Here is a 25,998-nt window from a genome sequence, read left to right as displayed (position 1 = left end):
TAAAAAAATTATGTAAAAACGTGACAGGGGACTTTCCAATGAAGATGTAAAGGCTTCTTCTGCCATGTGGCCAGTGACCAACCTGAGCATCATTAAAAGGGGGAATATCAGAATTAGGTGCCTCTTGATTTCATCTGACAGAGTATACCATACTAATGTGAAATATTCTTGCTAAAAAAACAAACAAACAGACAAAAGTCACCCCATAATCTAATTAATCCTCTCTAGATCTAACTTCTAGCAAGCATGTCAAACTCACCGGCCGCAAGTTTGACATGCTTGTAGGATATAGGATAGATAATGAACAAGTTAAGCAAGAAAACAACCAAATTCAGTCCATGAAGCGCTATAGGAAACTCACACATGGTTCCTTCAACAAGTTACTGTGTGTTAGGGGGTAAGGGGACTAATTTAGATTTCAAGACACTCCAAAGACTAAACAACCAAATACATGTGTACACCAACTATAAATACATTTAAGTCAATTGGGAAAATTTTAAACAAATTGGATATTAGATATTAAGAAATCATTATTAATTCTGTAGGTATAATACTGACATTGTAATCACATATGGAAATGTTCTTTTTTGATATAGCCTCAAGTATTTAGCTTAACTGACATCACATTTGAGATATACTTTCAACAAAATAAAAGAGGGAGAGGAAAAAAAGTATGATAACATACTGATGGTTACTAAAGCTGGATTACGGGTATATGACGGTTCATGACAGATTTGCTCTATTTCAGCAGGCACTTAGAACTTTTTGTAATAATAAAATAAATAATTCTTTCAAAAACATTTGATACATGTAATTGGCAAAGTTTATTATCAAGAACATTAGAAGGTCTTTTAAAAGACTGTTTTGGTTTAAGAATACTGAAAGATGACAATCCACGATAAGACATATACAAACAAGGATAATTAAAATATTAAATACTATCTAAATTAAAAGGCCATAATTCAAATTGTTAACAATCTTTGTGTCTTGTTAGAAGCAGCTGTCCAGTTCCCCTTCATGAAATTCACCCACCAACTCATGACTACAAAGCCTCAGTGCACTCAATTACATAATTTAATTACCAATGCTGAATGTTTTGTGTTTACACATGCATTACCACAGAAAACACAAAATCCTATTTACAGAGTTTTTTGTTTAAAACATGTCTCACCCATCTTTTAAAGTGGGAGCTACAAATATGCTGTATCCTTAAAGAGAAAGGCTTCTAAAAGAAGTATGAGATAGCTGTCCAACACACTGCCAAGAGTGGTTATATAACTAACCGAAGAAAAACCGGCAGTGCCCTGATGTTTTAGTGTAGCAGCCTCTTCCTTTGTAGTTGGTTGAGTTCTTAGCTCTCACTATACTACCAGCCAAACATGTACTCCATTGCTTTGGATACAAGACTTTCATCTTTTTTTGGCGTCTGTCTGTCAGAAATGACCTATTTTGAAAAAACACAATTGTTAAGATTATGTTTTCTTCAATATCATAGTTAATTCTAGAGTTAATGGCTAATTTAATAGAGCCAAACATTAAAATGCATTTGTAGAAATGAACTGTATATTTAAAGGTTAAAACATGGCTTTGGTTAAAACGTCCTTATGTGTTTTTGTTGTTTTTTTAAATATATTTTATTGATTTTTTTACAGAGAGGAAGGGAGAGGAATAGAGAGTTAGAAACATCAATGAGAAAGAAACATCGATCAGCTGCCTCCTGCACACCTCCCTACTGGGGATGTGCCCACAACCAAGGTGCATGCCTTTGACAGGAATTGAACCTGGGACCCTTGAGTCCGCAGGCCGACGCTCTATCCACTGAGCCAAACCAGTTAGGGCCCTTATGTTTTTAAGAATGGTAAAATCTTATTCCTTTGGCAAAGCAAATTACAGCTTCTCCTTAAATTAGAAAACTGGAGAAACACAAAAGTTACTAGACATGAAGGCTTTAAATATTGGTTTTTTAAAAAAAGAAACTAAAGGGAAAAAATGTCACCAGTTCAAGAATGATCTCCAAATTTCAAGAGGAAGTCAAAAGACTAAATTGACAACTTTTTTATTTGCTGTTTTAGAACCCAGGTCTGTTGCTAGGCAAGTTCAGAACTCCTGCCTTACTAATTAGGGGACAATAACATACTGAGATGAGTCATAATACTCCTACCATTCTTCAATGAATATAAATAAATTTGTCCTTTAAACATTTTTAAAATGAGAAAATTTGAAATGAAAACTGGTCAATGTTTTCTATTCCAACAGAACTGAAGGCTCTTCATTTGTGATACCATCAGATTTAGTTATCAATTTAATAGGTTTTTTAATATTCCCTCATGCCAGAAAGGTTCACATATGCCAAAATAACTTAGAAAAAAAAACAAATTAGACTATCAAAATGTTTTTAAAATAGTAAAGAAATTTTTTAAAATTCAAGATAAGTTTCCAATTGACCAAAATTCTAATTTTTTTAAAATAGGAAATTAAAGAATGTAAAGTTTATAGGTTTCATCAAGTCAATCACTTCAGTGGGAAATATTTAATGGCATACAAATCAATCCAATGAAAAAGTCAAACATGCTAAGTAAGCACTTCAACCTTTAAAGTACATTCTTTTTATCCAACCCTTAAAATACCTGATAGTCACTAGTAGAAGCTTTGTATGCTGTAGCAAGAGGTCTCATGGTAGAAATCCTAGGAGTACTTCCAGGCTGGGATGGTGTTCCTAAGGTCTTGATTGGTGGTGTAAAGGCTAGAGATGAAGATGATACAGCATACCTGTCACTGTTTTCCATAACACTCTAGAGGAACAAAGATAAAGAACTTCTCTGGTTATAAACATAATACATTATTATATTCTACTTACAAAGAAAACTTTATTAAAAGATATACTCTATTTGATCTAAGTAATATTTTAAATAATTTTGGGCTTGATTAAGCAATGTATGCTTCTTGGCTAGCATTTGAGATCTAATGTTCAGCCAGAAATTTAACTCCAATGACTTCAAACATCCTCAAGACAACTACAGATTCACAAGAGTAAGAATCTCCTAACAAACACTATGGAAAATCAGTAAGAAAAAAAAAAAAAAAAAAAAGTCTTTGGGGAAATCTGGGGGAAGGGAAAATTAAAGTCCAATGCTATTTAGTACCTGTAACCCCAAATTCTCATCTAGCCTCTGCAAACATCTGGTACAGTGATCCTAGACTATGAGCACCAAGAACCATGTCTACTTTGTGCATTAGTATGTATATAATCTCCAAGCAGTCGCTGGTAGGTAGTATATTTCCCATTTGTTTATTTAAAGAATGATCAGGCCCTAGCCGGTTTGGCTCAGTGGACAGAGTGTTGGTCTGTGGACTGAGGGGTCCCAGGTTTGATTCCGGTCAAGGGCACATGCCCAGGTTTCGGGCTTGATCTCCAGTGGGGGGTGTGCAGGAGGCAGCAGATCAATGTTTCTCTCTCACTGATGTTTCTATCTCTCTCTCCCACTCCTTTCCTCTCTGAAATCAATAAACATATATTTTTTTTTAAAAAAAGAAGAATCAGGATGACTTTAAAGTCACAAAACTTTAAGTTGTGCTCAGTATTGTTTTATAAGTATATAAATATATAATAAATTTTAAATATTTTAAAATAGAAATAAAAAGCTTCCACCATTTAATTTAACCCTCATGTGAAGTAATTAATTCTGAAATAGCACTATTCCTCTAAAGTAATTAAATAATTTGATGCTGCTTTGCATAAAACAGAGACTGGGTTAGAAGTTAAGAGACCTAGAATAGAGTAGAATCGAGGCCTCATCTTTAACAACTCTGGATAAATTACTTAAGTCCTCTTCAACTCATCTTTATCTTTAAAGTCTTGTGACTAAATATATTTGGCTTACCAAGAAAAGAGTACAATAACATCGTCACAGTTTACAAACTAAGAAAAAGAGGCCTGCTGGAGCAAAGTGACATAACCACCAATGTCAATATTTAGATTTTTGCTCTTCATGTGGATTAAGGCATTTCCCTTACATCAGCAATAGCTTACTTTATCTATACATGGTTTTACACCAATCATGATGGACTCGCCAAAAATCTTCCCATCTTTGCTTAAGGCTTTCCGAGCCTGCAGTTTAGATTGATAACGAATATGCATCCAATTTCCGGTGTTAGACATCTGCAAAGAGTAAAGTTGTCTCTTAAAACGTAAAATATATAAAATCTAAACTCAATGAATTACATTAGAAAATAGAAATATACAAAGATAAATCTTCCACTTTTTATTTGATGCACTATAAAAGGCTAAACGCCTCTCTTTTCCTTTATCCCCAATAAAATAAGCTCAATTTGGAAAACAGTAATATAATATTTAGCATAATTTATGTTTTTAAAAGACTGTAAACTAATTAAGAAAAGGGTTGGAGAGAAGCCTGAAATTCTAGTTCTCTGGCTTATTTTCTCTCTTTGTCCCTTTTTGACAAATACTATACAATTTCCAGCCTTTTAGACTCTAACAGACATATTCCATGAAAACTTAAAAAAAAGTAGGAGCAGACAAAATTCAGCAGCAAAATTTCATTCTAGTCATAGCTTATCTGTCCTCAGCCTAAATCTTGAACTGAAAAGAATTAAGCCTTACCACATGTTTTAAGATATTCCCATATTGTGCAAATTGTAATAATATATAGGAAGCAGATGCCTGAGGAAACCTGAAAAAGAGAGTTGTCCGACAATAAATATGAATGCAAATCACCACACTTACAAGTGTTTCAAAATAAATTCCTTCCAACTGTCTAGAACAGCAATTTTCAACCTTTTTCACCTCATGGCACACATAAACTACTAAAATTCTGCGGCACACCAAGATATATGTCTTTTGCTGATCTGACAAAAAAAAACACACAAAAAACCCAACAGGCATAAATTTGATTCACAATGGATGGCTATTATACTGACCATTGTCATTTTTTTTATTTGACAAAATAAGGGAAAAGAGGTCAGTGCCCCTGACTAGTCAGGCACTGCATGCTTTAAAAATTCTTGTGGCACACCAGTTGAAAATCGCTGGTCTAGAACCACAGGAAATCCTTGATCATCCCATTTCCCCCATCAGCTAAATCTATCACTGCCCATTGCCCAAAAGCAAATGTTAAAATTAGTTTTGACTCAGCCATTCTACTGTATTCCAGATTCCTTCCCTGAAACCTCTGAAATTCTCTCAATACCACTATCACAGCCCTTAGAATAAAATTATAAAGTTGCAGTTCTGTATATAATTTATTTTACAAGGGTGGTGTGTGTGTGTGTGTGTGTGTGTGTGTGTGTGTGTGAGAGAGAGAGAGAGAAGAGAGAGAGAGAGAGAGAGAGAGAGAGAAAGAGAGAGAGAAATATTTAAGTATACTACAGTTATTAAAAGGGAAAGAATTTAAAATTATATAGTCATATCCTTATATACCGAGCACCTGAAAATTCATAAATTTAGTCCTGAAACAAAAATAACAGTCAGTGCCAGTATCAATCGTATACAAACATTTAAAAGGATGGTTACCAAAATTTTAATAGCCATATACTCTGTATGGGAACATTCTAAGTGACTTTTACTTTCTTCTTTATCAAGTTCTCTATGGTTTGAATATTTTACAAGACATTAATACTTATACAGTCCAAAAAGCTATTTCAATTTGAAAATCTGGAATTTCCTTAGCCAGGAATTCAGTTATCCGGAGCTAGGATTAGGAAAAAATCAAAAAAATCTGAGTCCCCAAAAATAAATGAGTACCACCACACATTAAAATCTATGTGAGTAAAATACTCACTGCACTCAGGACTGGAATTTTATTTTATGTTATATAAGCTTGAATATGATTTATAACCCTAAAGAAAAACAAAAAATGACACAGGGTGGCTAACAAATGAAGGAGGAAAATAATGGTTGCATGTGAGGAAGGTACTTTAGAAATAAGACATAATTCTAAGAGTCTAGGACCACTTTGAGTAGAAACATTCCAATATCCTGTAAAAGAATCACCCTAAAGCAACGAATGGTATACCATGCTGACCCTGGTGTATTTCTCTATAAATGATCAAAATATTTTACCCATTAGAAGAAATGTTTCAATTCCTGCAACTAAACTCATATAGAGGGTTATTAAAAAATAAAACCAACAGAAAATAAATAGCTGAGAAAGTATATGTCTTAAAAAAGAAAAAAAGGACTAGAAGAAGTACTTCAAGTAATTTACACAATTACTGAGGAATCTTATAACTGACACCATTACTACTGAGCATAAAAAACAGACTTGGGAGTAGACATCCAAATTAAAAAAACAGAATTCATGAGAGAATATACAAATTCAAACAAACACACACAAAAATCAAGTAGCCAGCCCAATTGTTATGAATAAAGAGCTGAGTGCAGGTTTTCTGCAGAACAAGAAAAGCAATGGTCCTGCTTTTAACTTTTTACATACATAAAATCAGTAACACACAGAATCTCTGAAAGATTATGCAAAATATAGGTGGCAATTATTGCTTTAGTTTTTTAATATTTTTATTTATTTTTTAAAATATATTTTATTGATTTCTTATACAGAGGAAGGGAGAGGGATAAGAGTCAGAAAAATCGATGAGAGAGAAACATCGATCAGCTGCCTCCTGCACATCCCCTACTGGGGATGTGCCCGCAACCAAGGTACATGTCCTTGACCGGAAATCGAACCTGGGACCCTTCAGTCCGCAGGCTGATGCTCTAACCACTTAGCCACACCGGTGAGGGATCAATTATTGCTTTAAAGAGGGAAAAAAACTGTAGCTGGGACCAAACCAGGAAGGAAAACTTTTCACTGTATATTCTTTTTTTAAAAAATATATTTTGTTGATTTTTTACAGAGAGGAAGGGAGAAGGACAGAGAGTTAGAAACATTGATGAGAGAGAAACATCCATTAGCTGCCTCCTGCACACCTCCTACTGATAATGTGCCCGCAACCAAGGTACATGCCCTTGACGGGAATAGAATCTGGGACCCTTCAGTCCGCAGGCCAACACTCTATCCCCTGAGCCAAATCGGCCAGGGCTCACTGTATATTCTTATTCTTTTGAACTTTTAAATAAACGGAATAAAGTTCACTAACATTTACTGTGCATTGTTCTTCTTTCAAGGTGCTCATGTGTTATTTTTATATATTTTTTTACCCCCAAATTAAATATAATTAGGTCTGATATCAGTATGACATATAACACTTTCAGAAACAAATCTTATATAGTACAGTATAAACAATAACAGTTTAAAAATCAGAAGACCTGGGGTTTTTGCTGAAGCTTTACTAATAACTAAATGTAAATCTCTGAATAAATCAATCAATTTATGTTTCCTCATCTGTAAATGATGCAATATCTCTAAGATGCTTTAAAGTACTTTTTTGATCTATAAATCTATTCAACCTAGAGATTATGTTAAGAGAAATAAATCAGAGAAAGACCAGTATCACATGACCTCACTCATATGTAGAATCTAAAAAACAAATCCGGAGACATAGAAGGATGGACCAGACTGTCAAATCCCAGAGTGAAGGCAGAGGTGGGTGGGTGGGTAGGTGGAGTTTAACCAAAGAATTTATATGCATACTACAGGTCCAGTGCACGAAATTCATGCACGGGTGGGGTCCCTAAGCCTGGCCAGCAATCAGGGCTGATCAGGTTCCCTGCCTCCCAGCCTCCTTCTTCCCTCATCACCTGCCCACTGCCACTGCATGGCTCCTCGCCTCCCCACCTCCTCCTTCCCTTACCACCTGTGTCTGCCGCCACCGACCCCCAGTTCCCTGTCCCAGCCCGGGGCCTGGCCCCGATTGGGTGATTGGGACCTGCTGGCTGAGGGGAGGGACAGGGAGGTTGGCAGGCAAGCCCCATTGGTGATCGGGGCCTGTGGGCTGGGGGCAGCTCCTGCATTGAGCGTCTGCCTCCTGGTGGTCAGTGCGCATCATAGCATCGTTAACGGTCACTTAGGCTTTTATATATATAGATATGCATAACCCACAGATACAATGTGTGGTGAAGGCCTGGGGGCGGGGAGGGTGCAGGCGAGGAGGGGTCAATAGGAAAAAACAGGATATCTGTAATACTTTCAATAATAAAGATAATTTTTAAAGAATCTATTCAAAATGCATCTAGATGTGTCAGGCACAATTTCTATTAATATTCAATATTCCGTGACTAGAAAGTATATGTATACTTGTGATATAGTATTTATATGAAATTCAATTTGTCAGTTCCAAACTGATTAAGTCCACTATTAAGCAGAAAAACAGTCACTAACCAGAAAGATAGAAAGGAGATTCCTAAGTCTAATGGAACAACCCTGTTCCAATGTCCAGCAAATACACAGAAGAGAAAATAATCTAAACACTAGATAATAATACACATGATGAAGTGTCAGGGTGATCTGTACTGATGTCTGCAACTTACTCTGAAATGCACCAACAAAAATAAATGTAGCAAAGTGTTAAGTGCAGAATCTAGGTCAGTGATGGGCAACCTTTTGAGCTTGGTGTGTCAAACTTCGCCAAAAAACTGAGCATAACTCGGGTAGTGTGTCACTTTGAGGAAAAAACATTATTTTGCAAATGTTTCATCCTCAGGAGCAGCAAATGTTTCATCCTCGGCATGTGGCTGCCTCAGCGGCCGTGTGTCATCAGAAATGGCTACGCATGTCAGTGCTGACACGCGTGTCATAGGTTCGCCATTACTGATCTAGGTGGTGGGTATATGGGTGTCTGTTGTGCAATTCTTTTAATTTTTTGTATATTTGAGAAAACTCATTAAAAAATGTTGACAAGGGGCTATTCTTTTTTTAATGGTAAATGATCCAGAAACCTTACCCGAACACAGTTACCCATGTGTCATCGAGGTGATCTTCAGAAGTCAGAGAATCTCCTTGAGTATAAAAAGGATCCAACTGCGCAGGAGATAATGTTGTCTTTCGTGGTTGACCAATGTTTGCTGGACTAAACATACTTTGCCCTATATTAGTATATTTAGTAAGTTAGTTACCAATATAAACATTTTGGTTATTTTTAAATCAAAGCTTTTAGTTTTAAAGGAAAAAATATATTAAAAATTGGCAATTGCATAAATAATTTAAAATACACAACTGTTCTGAAATGATAATTTTATACTACCATACAATTTGAGAAGTCATTAATAAGTGAGAATAACGTGATTTTGCAAAGGTTTTATTAATCTTTGGTTAAGCCTACAGCCAGAAGGATATTCAGTCAATTTCAAAGACTTCTGTTGGGTTCATCTTCCAAACCTTCCCTCATGGCACCTCTGCCTTAAGAATATTCAGTAACAACTCATTACCCACAGAACAAAATCCAAATGCCCAGGCCTCCACTATAATGTTCTACCCTTATTTTTCCAATATGCCACTAAATGGTCCCTACCCTAACTCCTAAGATGTGAATGCAGTTTTCTTTTGTTCAGGTCATTTCCATCTGAAATGTCTGATTCTTTTCCTTATCCTTCAATGACAGATACCAACTAATGAGTATGTCTACATGCCCAACATGCCAAGCTAAATGCTGTACATGTTCATTTTATCTCAGAGGCATTTTCCTATTGAGACCACACATTTCTGAGCAGCAGAGACCATTTGTCTTTAGTCTTTGGAATAGTAATAATGATTCACTCATAAAGAAATATTTTTTCAGAAAAGAAAAAAAAAATTTTTTTTCAGCATTTAAATATGTACCCAGCATAATTCCAGGTATCTAAGATACAGTAGTGAACAAGTTAGACTTAAAAACAACAACAGCCTGGCTGGCCTGGCTCAGTGGTTGAGTGTCAACCTATGAACCAGGAGGTCCAGGTTCGATTCCCAGTCAGGGCACATGCCCAGGTTGCAGGCTCAATCTCCAGTGTGGGGCATGCAGGAGGTAGCCAATGATTCTCTCTCATCTCGGATGTTTCTATCTATCTCGCCCTCTCTGAAATCAATTAAAAAATATATTTTTTTTAAAAAAGGGAAGAAGCAATTAAAATAAATTAAAAATCAAAACAAAACAAAAAAACAACAGCCCTGGATGGGTGGCTCAGTTGGCTGGAACATCATCCCAGGCACCAAAAAGGCTGTGGGTTAGATTCCCGGTCAGGACACATACCTAGGTTGCTGGTCTGATCCCCATACAGGAGGCAACCAATTGATGTTTCTCTTTCTGTGTCTCTCTCACTAAAATAAATAAAAACATATCAGTGAGTGAGGGCAAAACAACAACAAAAAACCCTATTTCTTATATTCTAGTGAAAGAGGCAAATAATAACTTATATGCCAGAAAACAGAAAATCCTACAGAAAAAAAAAGCAGAGAAGGGAGACAAGGAGTATGTAGGTATTTCTGTGAAAAGGTTTAATGAAAAAAATTTTCATTGCAATGCCATTAAAACAAAACCTGAAGGAGATGGGATGCAGAACATGCCAATTTGTGAAGATGTGAATATTAGTTGGGGAAAAAAGTGAGTACAAAGGCCCTGATAATGGACATGGACTGGTGTTTGATAAAGAGCAAGAAGGCCAGCCTCACCCTGGCTGGTTTGGCTCAGCGGATAGTGTCTGCCTGCGGACTGAAGGGTCCCAGGTTCGATTCTGGCCAAGGGCTCATGCCTGGGTTGCAGGCTCAATCCCTAGTAGAGGGCGTGCAGGAAGCAGTAGATCAATGATTCTCATCATTGATGTTTCTATCTCTCACTCCTTCTCCCTTCCTCTCTGAAATCAATAAAAATGTTGTTGTTTTTTTTTTTAAAAAAAAGGCCAGTCTTTGCACAGTAATGAGGGAGATTACACAATGAGGTCAGAACAACTATATGAGCACAGAGAGATAACAAGATAGCAGATCACGAAAAAAAAAACAAAAAAACTTTGTAAGCCACTGTAAAGACTTAAGGCTTTTACCTGAGGTGGGTTGGGAAGCCATTGGTAAACCGTGAGAAAGGATGACATAACAGGACTAAAATTTTGAAGTGATGATGAATGGTAGCATTTTACTAAGTACTTATAACATCATTCTCTGAATGTATAATTTAATTTAATTTAATTCTAACCTTATACGATAGATCCTGTTAGTAGCTCCATTTAACAAATTAGGAAACAGGATGATGTGAAATAACATCCAGAAAGGAAGCTGGAATTCCAATCTAGGCAATTCAAACTCAAGGTATGAGCTCTCAATCTGTAACCTAGTTAACACTCATAATTACTACAGCAACAGTTGTATACATGTGGTCCTTAGATCCTGGGCTCCCCAAGACCCTCTCATGGGATCAGCTAAGTCAAAATAATTTTCTTAATAATTTAAAGTTTCATTTGCCTTTTTCACTCTCACTCACTCATGAGAGTACACTGGTCTTTTCTGAAATCTATTTGATGTGGTTTAATCAATTCAGATAGAATACAGAAGCAGTTATGAGAATTTAGCTTTATTTTAAGTAAGACATTAAGATTTGAAAAACATAAAACAATGTCACTGTTCTCATGAAAATCTTTTCTTGTAGAAATATTATTTTTAAAAAGGTTATTTATGTTTACATGAAACAGATTATTTTTATTTATTTATTTAATATATATTTTTTATTGATTTCAGAGAGGAAGGGAGAGGGAAAGAGAGATAGAAACATCAATGATGAGAGAGAATCAATGATTGGCTGACTCCTGCACGCCCCCTACTGGGGATCAAGCCTGCAACCTGAGCATGTGCTCTTGACTGGAATAGAACCCGGGACCCTCCAATCTGCAGGCCAATGCTCTATCCACTGAGCCAAACTAGCTAGGGTGAAACAGACTATTTTTAAATGAAAACATACTTTAAAATGTTTTCAAGTTTTTATTTTAATGCTAAGTATCGATAGCTATCATCTAAAAGCAATTTGATCTTCAATTTTTAAAAGAACATGGTACTATAGGACCTTACACATGGTTTAACCTTTTGCACTCAGATGTCGAGTATGACTCGACACGGTTAGCATCAGTAGCAGCTCGTATGTCGAATTGTATTGAATGTATCAATAATTTGAAATATAAAAAAATCCAAATAAATAAGTTTGTATGAAAAGAAACTCCAGTTTTTATTCTACTGCTGCGCTTTGTAAAATCTGGGGTATTTAAAAAATTAAATCTCGAGTAGAATAAAGGAATCAAGAAAAAAGCAAGCGAGTGCAAAGGGTTAAACTCCATGTTTACTAACTTTCTGAAGGCTCTCTGCTTAACACATTCTTACTATACATATACACCTGATGCCTTGTCATTTTTTCTGAATTCCCAATTGAGTTGAAAATCACTCTAAGTCTTTCCAAAGTGTTTATAGTCAAAGTATATTAAGAAATAAAAAAGATACTCTACAGAGGGGGAAAAAGAGGTACTGTGGCAAAAGTTTTATAAAAGACCATCCTATCAAATAAAAGAGTAATATGCAAATGGACAGTCACTCCAACACACAAGATGGCTGCCCCCATGTGGACACAAGATGGCCGGCAGGGGAGGGCAGTTGGGGGTTACCAGGCCTGCAGGGGAGGGCAGTTGGGGGTTACCAGGCCTACAGGGGAGGGTAGTTAGGGGTGACCAGGCCTGCAGGGGAGGGCAGTTAGGGGTGATCAGGCCGGCAGGGGAGGGCAGTTGGGGGAGACCAGGCCTGCAAGAGAGGGCAGTTGGGGGCGACCAGGCCAGCATGGGAGGGAAGTTAGGGGTGACCAGGCCTACAGTGGAGGGCAGTTGGAGGAACCAGGCCTGCAGGGGAGGGCAGTTAGGGGTGACCAGGCCAGCAGGGGAAGGCAGTTGGGGGCGACCAGGTCAGCAGGGGAGGGCAGTTAGGAACAATCGGGCCAGCAGGTGAGCAGATAGGCATCTATCAGGCTGGCAGGGGAATGGTTAGGGGGTTATCAGGCTGGCAAGCAGAAGAGGTTAGGGGCCAGGCAGGCAGGTAAGTGTTTGGGAGCCAGCAGTACTGGATTGTGAGAGTGATGTCCCAGATTGGAGGGTGCAGCCTGGGCTGAGAGACTCCCCGCCCCCGTGCACGAATTTCGTGCACCGGGCCCCTAGTACACTGTATTGTTCTGATGGGAAATTTACATATAAAAAGCTTTCGAAGATTATCCAATAAAAAGTATTTGTAACTACATTTGACCTAAAATTTCCTGTACTGTACTTGATCACATTTTACCCTCAATAAAACACATATTTTGGTAAATGCTGATCTTGTGTCAAGTACATCCTATATGTCTTATAAATGCATGACTAACATAAGAATTTACAGGGACCAAACCTATTAGGAAATGAATAATAAAGTTACTATTCCAATCCAAAACTGAGATGCAAAAAGAATTACGAGTAAGTTTTATTTTTCTATTAATGAATACAGGATGATTTCCTCAGAACCACATAAAAAGTTCTCTTAAACAAGCTAATATTGTCTCACAGTGACACACTATTAACCCATAACAAAGGAGGACTGGAGAATCAAGTTACTCTCAAGATATAACACTCAAAAGGTCAAAGAAAATTTTTAAAAAACTAAATAGAGACTTGACTTGTTGAGTCCTGAGCCATTTAGATTCCTTTTCCTCAAAAACTAAGTTTCATTACTTTTTGTAATGCAGTAGCAGTTGGAACAGGAGGCTCTAGAATAAAATAATAATCTCCCAACAAAAATCTAATTAACTGTCTAATCCCCTTACAGTGTAGCCCAATAAGAGATAAACAGCCTCTTAGCCCCTCCCTGCCAATGTTGATGAGCACAAATATACTAATTCCAAGTAGCTCTTTAGTGACTCATTCAATAAATATGCCTTCACCAAAAAAGATAAGAGGTGGGAAAAAGAACTAGAAGAAAACAGACAATTTGAGCAGGAATAAAAAAGACCAATATTGCCGAAACCGGTTTGGCTCAGTGGATAGAGCGTCGGTCTGTGGATTGAAAGGTCCCAGGTTCGATTCCAGTTAAGGGCATGTACATTGGTTGCGGGCACATACCCAGTAGGGGGTGTGCAAGAGGCAGCTGGTCAATGTTTCTCTCTCATCGATGTTTCTAGCTCTCTATCCCTCTCCCTTCCTCTCTGTAAAAAATCAATAATATATTTAAAAATTAAAAAAAATAAAAAATCAATAAAATATATAAAAATTAAAAAAAAAGACCAATATTAATCTCACTGGTAAGTTATTACATCTATGAAACAATAGGATGCCACATTTTTAAGTACATTAAAAAATCAACAACAGAAAAGGTTTGTGGGAATTAAAATAACAAAATATTATTATACGAGTTGGAAACTGAGATTGAGGACAGCTCTCAGAAAGTAGAATATACATAAAAAGATAATGTAAGGAAGAAAAAGTAGAAAATTAGAAAAATCTACAGTGCTCATAATTAGAAAGAATTCCAAGAAAACAGAGGGAGAGCAATTATCAAATACTGTATAAGGAAGTTTCCTAGAACAGGGGAAATTTCCCAGAACTATTAAAGGATCCATTAATTAATTCCTTAGCAAAACAAATGGAAAAGTCCTAAACCAAGGCACATTTGTGAAATTGGGAACACTAACCATAGAGATCTTAAAATTTTCAAAACCAGGCCACATACAAAGACTCAGGAATCCACACTGCACATAACTTCTATAGAATACTAGAAGCTAGAAGACAATGGAATGATGCCTCCAAAATTCTGATGTAAAATACTATACCTAGCCAAGTTAGCAATCCAGTATAGACAAAAAAAAAAAAAGATTTCAGAAATGAGGTCTTAAATTTCACTTCCCATGCAAGCTTTCCTAGAAAGCTACTCAAATATGTTCTTCATCAAAACATATTATTTTTAGAACTAAACTAAAAAGAATGCATGTTATCTAGGAAAAAGCTAAACTCTAGAAACTGGCTAAAGCAAGTCTTAGGATGATAGCTGTATACCACGCTGAAACAGAAAACAGCCAAGAGAGGCTACGAGAGAGATGTTCTCAGTTTAAAACAAATTTTAAAATGTGTTTGACAATATGAACATTTAAAAAAAGACAGAGATGTATAACAGCAAAAGAACATTTGCTTAAAAAAAAAAGGAGCAAATGGCACATAGAAAATTAGACAAATGGGGAAAGAGACAATTATTAACTAAAGAAAAAAGTTTTACAGAAAGGATAAATTATAATACTTGAATCAGCACTGACAATGCTTTAGATAATCATAATGATATAAAAATAATATAAAAGGAATAAAGTTTGATATAATTATATTGAGATAATGTGGGAGAGATACATCTCCAATCACCTTAGATATGGCAATATTGAAAACGGAAAATCAAGAATTAGTAGCAGCTGGCAGAAAAGTCAAGTCAAAGATCCAACAAGAAAGGTCAGAGAGAAGCACACAAAAAGATTTATCTACCACTTGCTATCTTTAAAGATGGAAGGGGAGCCACGAGCCAAGGAATGAGCGCAGCCCCTAGAAGCTGAGAACAACCTCCAGGTGGCAGCCAGCAAAAAACCAGGGACCTCAGTCCTACCACCACATGAAACTGAATTGGGCCAATACCCTGAATGAGTCTGGACGCAGCTCATCCCGAGCTTCCAGAAAGGAACATAGCCCTATTGACACCTGAGCTCTAAAGAAAGAACCAACTTGTGTCTAGACATCTGACCTATAGAAACACAATAATAAATGTATATTGGTTTAAGAAATAAGGCTTGTGGTAATTTGTCACGGCAGCAATTTAAAAGTAATAGATATATTGGTACAAGTGGGGTGCTGCTGTAACAACTAAATATGTGGAAGTGGCTTTGGAATCGGGCTGTGAGTAGAGGTTGGAAGAAATTAGAGGAGCATAATAGAAAAAGCCTAAATAGCTTTGAACAAGCTAGAAGTAGAAATCTGGACTTTAAGGACACTGCCAGTAAGTATTCACAGACTGGTTAACCGAAATCTGTATTTGGATACTGCTTTTGTTATGCATTTTGACATAATGTTTTACCTGGGTGTTTATTACATTTTGTGTTATATAATTGTTGATTTGGTTCATTTTAAATCTTGCTATTGTTTCTTTTTTTTAAAAGTGTTTTTATTGATTTTAGAGAGAGGCAGAGAGACATCAATCAGCTGCCAACTGCACATCCCCTACTGGGGATCAAGCCCACAACCTAGGCATATGCCCAGACCAGGAATCAAACCACGACCTCTCGACCTGTTGGTTGGCGTGTGCATGGGCAACACTCCAACCAACTGAGCCACACTGGCCAGGGCCCACCTCCTTCATATCTAAGCCACCATCATCCCTCACCTGAATTAATGCAGTAGCCTTCTATCTGGTCTCCTTGCTTCAACCCTTGCCCTTACCCGAAAGGCTATTCTCACCACAGCAGCAGTCTCATTCTATTTGTTTTCCGCCTTTTCTGAGTAAAAACCAGTTATTACAATGACCTTCAAGGCCTGTAACATCAGTCCCCATTACCTCTTTAACCTCATTTCCTACTATTCTCTCCCCTACTCAGTTCATTTCACACTAGCCTCCTTACTCTTTTGTTAACACCCTAGGCACACTCCCACTTCAGGGCCTTTGTGCTTGTTATTTCCTGTCTGTAACACTTTTCCCTACCTCCCTTACTTAAGTTCAGGGTTTTGACCAAATGTTTATTTGCCCCTATCTATAGAAAGCAGAATAATGCCCTACCCCCAAGTGTCCACGTCCTTATCCCTGGAACCTGGAAATACATTACATTATATGCAAAGGAGAATTAGGTTGCAGATGGAATTAGGCTGCTAATCAGTGCCCTTAAAATAGGGAGATTACCTGGATTATCCAGAATGGCCCTAAGTATTCACAGGGGTCCTTAAAAGCGAGAGGGAGACATGACTACGGAGGAATGATCAGAGATGCAAATTTTGAAATGGAGGTAGGGGGCCATAAGCAAAGAAATGTGGGCAGCCTCTAGAAGATGGAAAAGTCAAGAAAACAGATTCTTCCCTAGAATCTCCATAAATTAACACAGCCTATGATTGCCTTAACTTTAGCCCATTGAGACCCATTTCAGACTTCTCACCTCCAGAACTGTAAAACAATCCATCTGTATTATTTAAGCCACCTTTAAGTTTGTGGCCATTTTTTATGGCAACAATAGAAAATTAATATACCACCCTATTAAAAACTGTAAACTCTCACTCCCTACTCCCTTTTACTGATTACTTGTCCTCCATAAAATGTATTACCTTCTAGCAAACTGTATAATTTACTTATTTTATTTATAAATGTAAATTCTGTAAATAAATGTAAGCTCTATAAAGGCAAGGGTTATCTATTTTGTTCAGTTTCTCAGGAGCTGGTACATGATCATGTGCTCAATTATTTGCTGAATGAACATTGGATAGACTATAAATATATGAGTATGTAAGAAGAGTTGTGCTAGTGATGATGTTGATAAGATAAAAAATACTATTAATCTTAAACAAAACCCAAAAAACTAGGTATAACCAGTGGCTGTTAGTAGTTAATGACAGATTTATAAATATCATTAACATCTCTCAAAACACCTTTTATTATTCACTCTTTTATGTATTCTTTTTCTTCCCAATTCCAATGGCCTTTTTTATTATAGTTTTTGTTTACTTAGGAGACACTATCAAGTATATTTTTAAATTATTAATATTTTGAATATAATTCACATCTTACCTTTAAATTCAGAGAAGAATCAATATACAAAGTATTTCCTTTCTGAAAGAAATTACTTACATTTGAAAAAGTCTCCAAGTTTGAAACATAAAAGAAATAAATTTGGCAATTATCAATCAAGGTCTTATATTATCTTCATTCAAAAAAGTAGAGAACGGTCTTTGGTGTTAAAAGGTACTGCTTACCTGTTCCAGGAGTTGTCATAACTCCAACAAGAGGACTCTGCATTACTGATAAGTTTGGCTACATAAAAACAGAAGAAAGTGTTAAGGTAAAAATGCAAAGTTCTAACCATAACATATACACAATAAGTGCTAAAGGGCTTCATTAAATAGACAACTGAATATCTACTTTACTGGAGATGTCTATAACAATCAAACAGTACGCCCTAACTTTTTTTTTTAGTTGAGCAGTATTAATTGAAAATATGCTAGACCATTACCATACCATTTGTTTAAATTAAGTAAAGCCACATGTGGTAAAAAGATACTATTTTTAGTAGGAAGTAACACTGCTATTTGGTTTTAGTTCCTAAGGTACAATATTTGAACTAACACAGGTAGTGGTGATTCTTCAAATCACTGAGCTCACAGAGAAAAACAGAAAGATGGCAAAATTTTATTTTTAAACAAAAACAAACCATGAAGTATTATAGGTTCAAATCAGTCTACACAATAAAAGACAGCATACTTCTGCTGCTACTGGTAGACAGTTACAAAGTGATCAATAGTAGTTCTTTTAAATGTGAGAAAATTAAAGTAGCTAAAAGTCCTTCTATAAAAAAAGACAACAATACCAAATCAAGAATGACAAGAGTCTCTAGAAGTAAATATAGACAGATTTTATTTTTTTAATCCTCACCCGAGGATATTTTTCCATTGGTTTTTAGAGAGTGGAAAGGCGAGGGAGAGACAGAGAAACATCGATGTGAGAGAGACACATCGATTGGTTGCCTCCTATACGCACCCCAACCAGGGCTGGGGATCGAGCCTGCAACGGAGGTACATGCCCTTGACCCTTCAGTCTGTGGGCCAATGCTCTATCACTGAGATAAACTGGTGCTATACAGATTTTTTAAAAAACAGATTCTGATTGAACTAAGGAAATCTAAAATCTAGCAACCAGATTTTATCACCTAGCATTGAGAACCAAATGTTGAAAGAATGTTAGGAGAGATACAAAATGTACTGTCCAATTCGTAATAACATCTTTTATAATTAGAGAGAGGTTGAGCAAAGTCTCAGGAGGCAAATCTAATTTGGGTTTTAACCTAATTATAATATTCTAAGCAACTTTCAACTCAAAAGCATTCTCTACAAATTATGATCCATAGCCTTTTAAACATTTTGAACATAGCAATTAGTATAAACTACCTTTCCTTTCATGTATTGTCAGAGGAGCAATGAAAACATAAACTTTAAGCCTGTGGTTCTCACACCAAACTGAACATCATATTTACTTACCAACCTTTAGAAAAATATCCCAAAACAGAATATTCCGGATTTGTTAAGTCTGGAATACTACTGTTCAAATATAACATAAGCCATATAAGCATCTCCTCCTGATGAAAAAGGCTCCCCCCCACATTAAAGCAATCCTATCCTATATAATCTATCTATACTAATAAAAAGGTAATATGCTAATTAGACTGGGTTGACCGGCCATCTTCCAGATGTCCGACTTCCTTCCGGACAAAGCCATGGTGATGGGGGCTGAGGCAGAGGCCATTAGGGGCGATCAGGCTGGCAGGGGAGGGCAGTTTGGGGCAAGATCAGGCAGGCAGGCAGAGGGGTTAGGGGCAATCAGGCAGGCAGGCAGAGGCAGTTAGGGGTGATCAGGCAGGCAGGCAGGTGAGTGGTTAGGAGTCAGTAGTCCCAGATTGTGAGAAGGATGTCCAACCTGTGGGATTGGGCCTAAACCAGTGGTCGGACATCCCCCAAAAGGTCCCTGATTGGACAGGGTGCAGGCTGGGCTGAGAGAACCTCCCCCCCCCCCCCCCCCATGCATGAATTTCATGCACCGGGCCACTAGTTAGCTCATAAATATGCAGGAGGCAGTGTTTTTAGTAAAATAGTTAAACAGTGAACATAGCTCTAAAAGGATAGTGGTCTTACAATAAAGTAATTCCTAAAACAAAGATTTCAAATCATTACAAAGTACCCTACATTTGGATAAAATCCTGAATCTTCATTTTTTTTCTTTCACAGAATTATGTATAAATATTAAACTTTTAAAAGAATTGGAATGACTTAAACCATAAACATTTCTACATGTATATTAAGTACATTGTGGGCATGGACAGGTGAATAAAGGCATACCTATAAAAACCACAGAATTACCTACATGAAAATATAATCTGGAGTTCTATTACATTTTTAAGTGCATTTCATGATAAACACAATTTAAGTAGATTCTATGATAAATGTCCTTAATGCTTATTCTGTGCAACAAAGTTACACTACAACAGACTCAGAAAATTTCAAATTACTGACCCTCATGGTAGAGCCACCTAAAAACATGAAATTATCAATTGTGGATGTGCGTGAGGGTATGTGTATTACCTGTCTTCTTGAGGTTAAAGGTGTTGATCCAAGTCCTGGGCTAGAAATGTCATCATATATACTTCTAACTGGTGGAGCTCCACTTTTATCTTTATGAGCTGGTACAACTGGTTGGGGTGGTGACCCACCTACAATGTACAAAAAATATAGTCAGGTGAGAAAACAAAGAAGCCTTCCATCTTTCTGATGCGATTTTTAAAAAAAATAATCATACTGCCATTACTATTTAATTTAATTCTCCTGACCACAATCCTGTGACTTAATAATTATTGCTATTTAACAACTGAGGAAACTGAGAGACAGGGAGGTGCTTTGCAGAAATTGCTCAAGAGCAGCTTGCTAAGAAGTAAGATTTTAAAAAAATATTTTTTAAGTACTGACTTAAATTCTTGTCTCCTAGTGCTTCTCAAACTTTAATACACATGAAAGTCACCAGGAGAGCTTGTTAAAATTCAGATTCTGATTCAGAACTTGTGGGGTGGAGCCTGAGATTATGAATTTCTAATAAGCTCCTACTGATGCCAATGCTGGTGATCCACAGGCTGCACTTTGAATAAAGGTTCCAGAATAAGTAAATAGAAATTTTAGTTTTTAGTAAATACATGTAACTTCTGCTTTCCCTAGAAAATTCTTATTTAGCATTTCAACACAAAACTTGATCCTATTTTTCATTTGAAAGTAGGTATTAACTCGTCTGTATAGACTTGATTAAATATTATCCCATAATGTGGAATTTGTCAAAATTAAACAGATCCCATTCATGTTTCTCATAGTAAAAAGAGATTTAAGTACATAATAAAGATACTTTATTTTTTTAAATATATATTTTATTGATTTTTTACAGAGAGGAAGGGAGAGGGAGAAAGAGTTAGAAACATCAATGAGAGAGAAACATCGATCAGCTGCCTCCTGCACACCCCCTACTGGGGATGTGCCCACAACCAAGGTATATGCCCTTGACCGGAATCGAACCTGGAACCTTTCAGTCCACAGGCCGACGCTCTATCCACCGAACCAAACCGGTTAGGGCCATAATAAAGATATTTTAAAAAGAACCAAGTTTTAGAGACATAAAAATGTCTTTATAAGTCAGAGAATCAGCAATGGCAAACAGTGAAGCAGCCCATTTCCTCTGTCAGACTAATGACTGAGCCTCGGCAGTACAGCACAAGCTATTCAGAGTACAGACTACAGAACAGGACTGGCCTGGACTTGAACCTCCTGCTCTGTCACTTAGTAACATGTGAGTTTCAGCAATTTCTTTATTGCATTTAGCCTCAGTTTCCTCTTGAAAAATTGAGATATTATCTATCCCTCAAGTTTGATAAAAGAAAAAAAAAAATAACAAAATACTTAGCATACTTCCTAGCTCATAAGTACTCAATATATGGTAGCTACAATATTAACACATTTGAAAAATATATACCAAAACACCCCCAAAATCTGTCCAGAATGTTTTAAGTTAATCACTTCAAATATAATTTATAATTCCCTCTGCTCTTTTACATATATATAAATAATATAACCACTTTAAACAAAATAATACCTTAAAGACAATTAAAGTAAGAAGTTTATCTTTAAACATCTATTAAAAGAATATTAGCTCACATTTGGAATTCAATCATTAAACTTCAGTTATCTTTTAAAGTATTTCTTTGTTAAAGGCATCCTGTAAAAGATACACGTGGTACTTAGGCAATAACGTTTTGTGCTGACGATTTACATAGCTTGTGTAAAAAGCTTCCCAGTTTGTGAAGTAAATCCTTTCATTAAACATACTATAAATGAGAACCTTAAATAACTCTGACTAGATGTAGAATTCATATTTACCAATTTTTCAAATTACACTTGGTTTGACTGAATATTTGCTATTATTATATTTAAGATTAATTAAGTTGAATTCAGCTGAAGTTAAACGACCATATCCCCTTCTACCCACACACACATACTTTACAATATCTGAAAAAGGGATGATTGATAAAAAAAATTGATCTTGGCATTTTATCATATTTTTTTTTCTTAGTGGTACGTAAAATAATGGTAGTTTTATAATCAATGGCATCTTAGATTGGATAGAATGTTTTTTTAATGGGTGGTTCTTAGAATTATAATACAGTGGTCCCTCCCTTACTGAGATGTTGATAACTGCACTTTTAGTTACCGGGTGTTTTTGCCGTTTTGTTTTTTTACTTCAAAATAAGATATGTGCAGTGTGCATAGGAATTTGTTCATAGTTGTGTTTTTTTAAACTATAGTCCAGCCCTCCAACGGTCTGAGGGACAGTGAACTGGCCCCCTGTTTAAAAAGTTTGAGGACCCCTGGCTTACACCTCTATTCTTAGAATCCTATATTAAAAAGTAGAGCTATTACTTAATGCTTTAAATTAATAAATGGGTTGACAAAAGTGAATGCTGCACCATTACTCTTTTTAAAATTCTAGTATATATACTGACGTTACTATGAAACTAATTTAGGCAATTTACCTACCTGCAATTAAAGGTGATCTCATTTCCATTACTCCTACTGAAGGGCCACTAATTGATCGAGGCTGTGGAGTCACTGGCGCTGGCAAATCCCCCATTAAAAATCCAGGTAAGAACTGGGCATTAACCCCTGGTTTTGGAGACGTAGGTGAACCCAGCATCATTGGTTCAGATCCTAAATGAATCAGAAATAATATAAGGACTTTAATGTTATAATAGCTAACAAAAAGATACAAGAATCTAGCATAAGTTTGAAAATTTAATCAATATTGTTAATTGCTATAAAAACCATAGTTGAATTTATTGTTTTAAAAACCAATAAAATTATTCTTAGAGAAAACTCTAAGAGTATTTTGTATTAACAATATTAATCTTTGACAATTGTTTTCATTAACATTTCACAGGTTTAAGAATCAACACTTATTTTTAAATTTAAGAGTTTAGTTTTTTTAAAGCAAAATGTTTATTGAAGGCACATTCCAAATATATATTTTTAAAAATCCCTAATACATACAGGAAAACTTTCCATTTCTGGGTCAGCTACTATGCAACAACCAAAACAAGGACAAGGTACACAAGTTACTTACACAAATCAAACACAATGTTTAGCTTACTATATGTCCCATTTTTTCTTCCTTACACACAAAAACTGTAAATATTTTTGTAATAAAAGTATAATCAAGTATACATTAGAGCACATATGAAATAATAGTAATGATTAGCATCCCAATTAAGAAACATATTTAAGATATTTGGAAAGGAATTTTTTGAATTTTAAAAAATAATGTATTTTAAAATTATGAATAATCAATAAGTATCCCTGATATAAATCCAATTTAAAAAGAGAACAGATACTTCACAATCATCATTTCGAAATTAGTTTTTACAATTTACAGGTTAGGTTTTATTATTCACTTACTCTAATTTCAAAACAAAATAGCACAGTAAGAAAAACATGGGCTCTCAAGTCAGAGATCTTCGTTCAAGTGTCTCAGCAAAATGGGCATAATCGTATCACCCACTCACAGAGTTTTGATTAGAATTATAGCAAGTAAAGCACTTGACCCAGTACTGAATATATAGCAAATGTTCAGCAAATATTAGTTATTATTATAACAGTATTTTATAATAGCCAAAACTGAGTGACAAATGTATAAATGTAGAATATGCAATTTCTACTAATGAAAATTTAATTTTCAACTATGTGACAAGCCTAAATGTGATTCATGGCACTTAGAAATAGTAAACGTTTTGTATGTTATTTATATGATCTTTATAAACTATTACTTAACTTCTAAACAGCCTCAAAAATGTGTTTCTTGCTATCCAAATGCTGTCACGTTTATGCTTCCTCTTATATCTTGTCATAATAGACCTAGATATTAGCAATGCAAGTGCATAAAAGAGGAAAAAGACAAAGTAATTCAGGGAAAAGAAAAAGCAAATACTGCAGAAAGAACTATAATTACATTGTAATTATTTTCAAATGCTAGTTACTATGTTACTCTGATATAATTACATATTTCCAAAGAGAAAGTACTAAAGTCAAACCAAAAGCATTTTCTGAACAGATATTCAGTAATAAAAGTTTTAGGTAGCGCCATCTACCTTCTTTAACAAAAGAAAAAAAATATAGTATTTAACAGAAGAAAAAATATATAGCAATTGTAACAAGTCAAAAAAAGTTCTGATATTATTTGGATATACATGGTGATACAGTAGTAAGGGCAAAAAGAACTCTATCAGACTGTCACTAACCACCCTTCAGGCTAGATTTCACTTAAAGAGAGAGTAGCTTCCATTTCACAGTTAAGTACTGTCGTCTTATTCAGTAGCACTGCTGGCTGAAGTAACGCTTATTTTTTAAAATACATTTTTATTGATTTCAGAGAGGAACAGAGAGGAGCCCACAACCAGGGCATGTGCCCTTGACCAGAATTGAACCCGGGACCCTTCAGTCCGCAAGCTGACGCTCTATCCACTGAGGCAAACCAGCTAGGGCGCAACGCTTACTTTTAATATACCATTAGGTTCTGGGAAAACGTTTATTCCTCACCTAGAATATCTGCAGTATGTGGACTTGAACCTTTATTATCAGCTAATGTCAGATCTCTGATTAGACAATAAACAGGGAAGGGTTTGGTTTATTCACATTTGTAACCCCAAGGTAGATGCACTCCAAATTTTTTTGAGTAGAAAACTGTAGAACTAGAAGTGAACAGTTTTCTGATCTCTAACATAATGCAAAACACAAATACTCTAGGCCAATATCTGTACATAAATGTACATGTAGCAGAGTACGTATTTGCACTGATATCATACATTTAGTTGTTTATGGCTAATACTAAAACAGTTCACGTTATTCTAAAAAAGAAACTTATTTTGCAATAACATGCAAAGCATTATATACCATTCCAATCTAAAACAACAAAAAACAAATAAAAAAAACCACAAAAACTCCCTCTACAGATACGTAACACGCTTGCTCTCTTTCCAAACTCAGAAAGTTTGTAACCTAATTTTCGAGTATGTCTCTAGAGTAAACGGTTTATTTTTAAAATGTCCACAGGTCTCACACGTCCCAACACTCAGCAGACAAAAAGGAAGTCGACATCCTGTTTTTTAGTGTGTTTTGTTTTTTTTTGAACGACATATTTCAGCAACGGGAATGAACTTTTAAAAATTCATTACTTGCTTGACTTGAGGAAAAGACCTACAACACTTGGCCCCTTTCCCAAGATGAAGGCTGGGCGTACGGTGCGAACTCCGGGCTTCCTTTAGGAAGGTCACCATCTCGATGGGTGCCACCGTCCGGTGTATTAACGTCGCACGATTCAAGCTTCCTTTCATAAAACAGATGCCTTCGGCCAATGGCCAGGAGCGGGAAGGAATCCAGCAGGTACAAGCCCAGGCGACCCAAGAGCGGCGCCTGGCAACCACCCTCCGGGCACCGCCCACCCCACCCACGTGCAGGCGGGGAGGGCCCTTCCTGCTGACCATCCCCGGGTCCCGCCTCGGACGCGGCGGGGTGGGCGTCTCAGGCACTTGCACGCCGGGCGGGCTGCCGAGAAGCGGGCACAAGACGGGCGGTCCGAGGGCGCCCCCTTCGAGACGGACACTGGCAGGCGAGAGCCTGAGGACTCCGGCCTTTCCGTTCCGCCCGCTGCCAGGCCTACGGCGTGGGTCGCAGCGCCAGCGCGGAAGGGCAGGTTCTCACTTACCCAGCGTGGTTGCCTGGGGTTCCAGGGCAAAGGCTGCCATCGCGGCGGCAGCTACCCTTCG

The 25,998-nt window shown here is 36.5% G+C and overlaps 1 protein-coding gene across 1 annotated transcript; it reads right to left on the bottom strand.

Annotated features, from left to right (window-relative positions):
* Positions 1-1,060: 1,060 nt before the first annotated feature.
* NUP35 (nucleoporin 35) lies at positions 1,061-25,994 on the bottom strand. The gene is made up of 9 exons (XM_054723255.1): positions 25,938-25,994; positions 22,721-22,891; positions 20,234-20,361; positions 17,858-17,915; positions 8,857-8,998; positions 4,622-4,691; positions 4,031-4,159; positions 2,628-2,792; positions 1,061-1,444 (listed from the first exon to the last, which is right to left on the bottom strand). Exons 1-9 carry the CDS (start codon positions 25,975-25,977, stop codon positions 1,367-1,369), a joined length of 981 nt encoding a protein of 326 aa, XP_054579230.1. The 5' UTR covers positions 25,978-25,994; the 3' UTR covers positions 1,061-1,366.
* Between the last annotated feature and the right edge of the window lie 4 nt (positions 25,995-25,998).

This window comes from Eptesicus fuscus, chromosome 11, assembly GCF_027574615.1.
Source record: "Eptesicus fuscus isolate TK198812 chromosome 11, DD_ASM_mEF_20220401, whole genome shotgun sequence".
NCBI classification, from domain to species: domain Eukaryota; kingdom Metazoa; phylum Chordata; class Mammalia; order Chiroptera; family Vespertilionidae; genus Eptesicus; species Eptesicus fuscus.
Note: the sequence above shows the minus strand (reverse complement) of the source record. Positions and strands in the feature narration are given on the sequence as shown.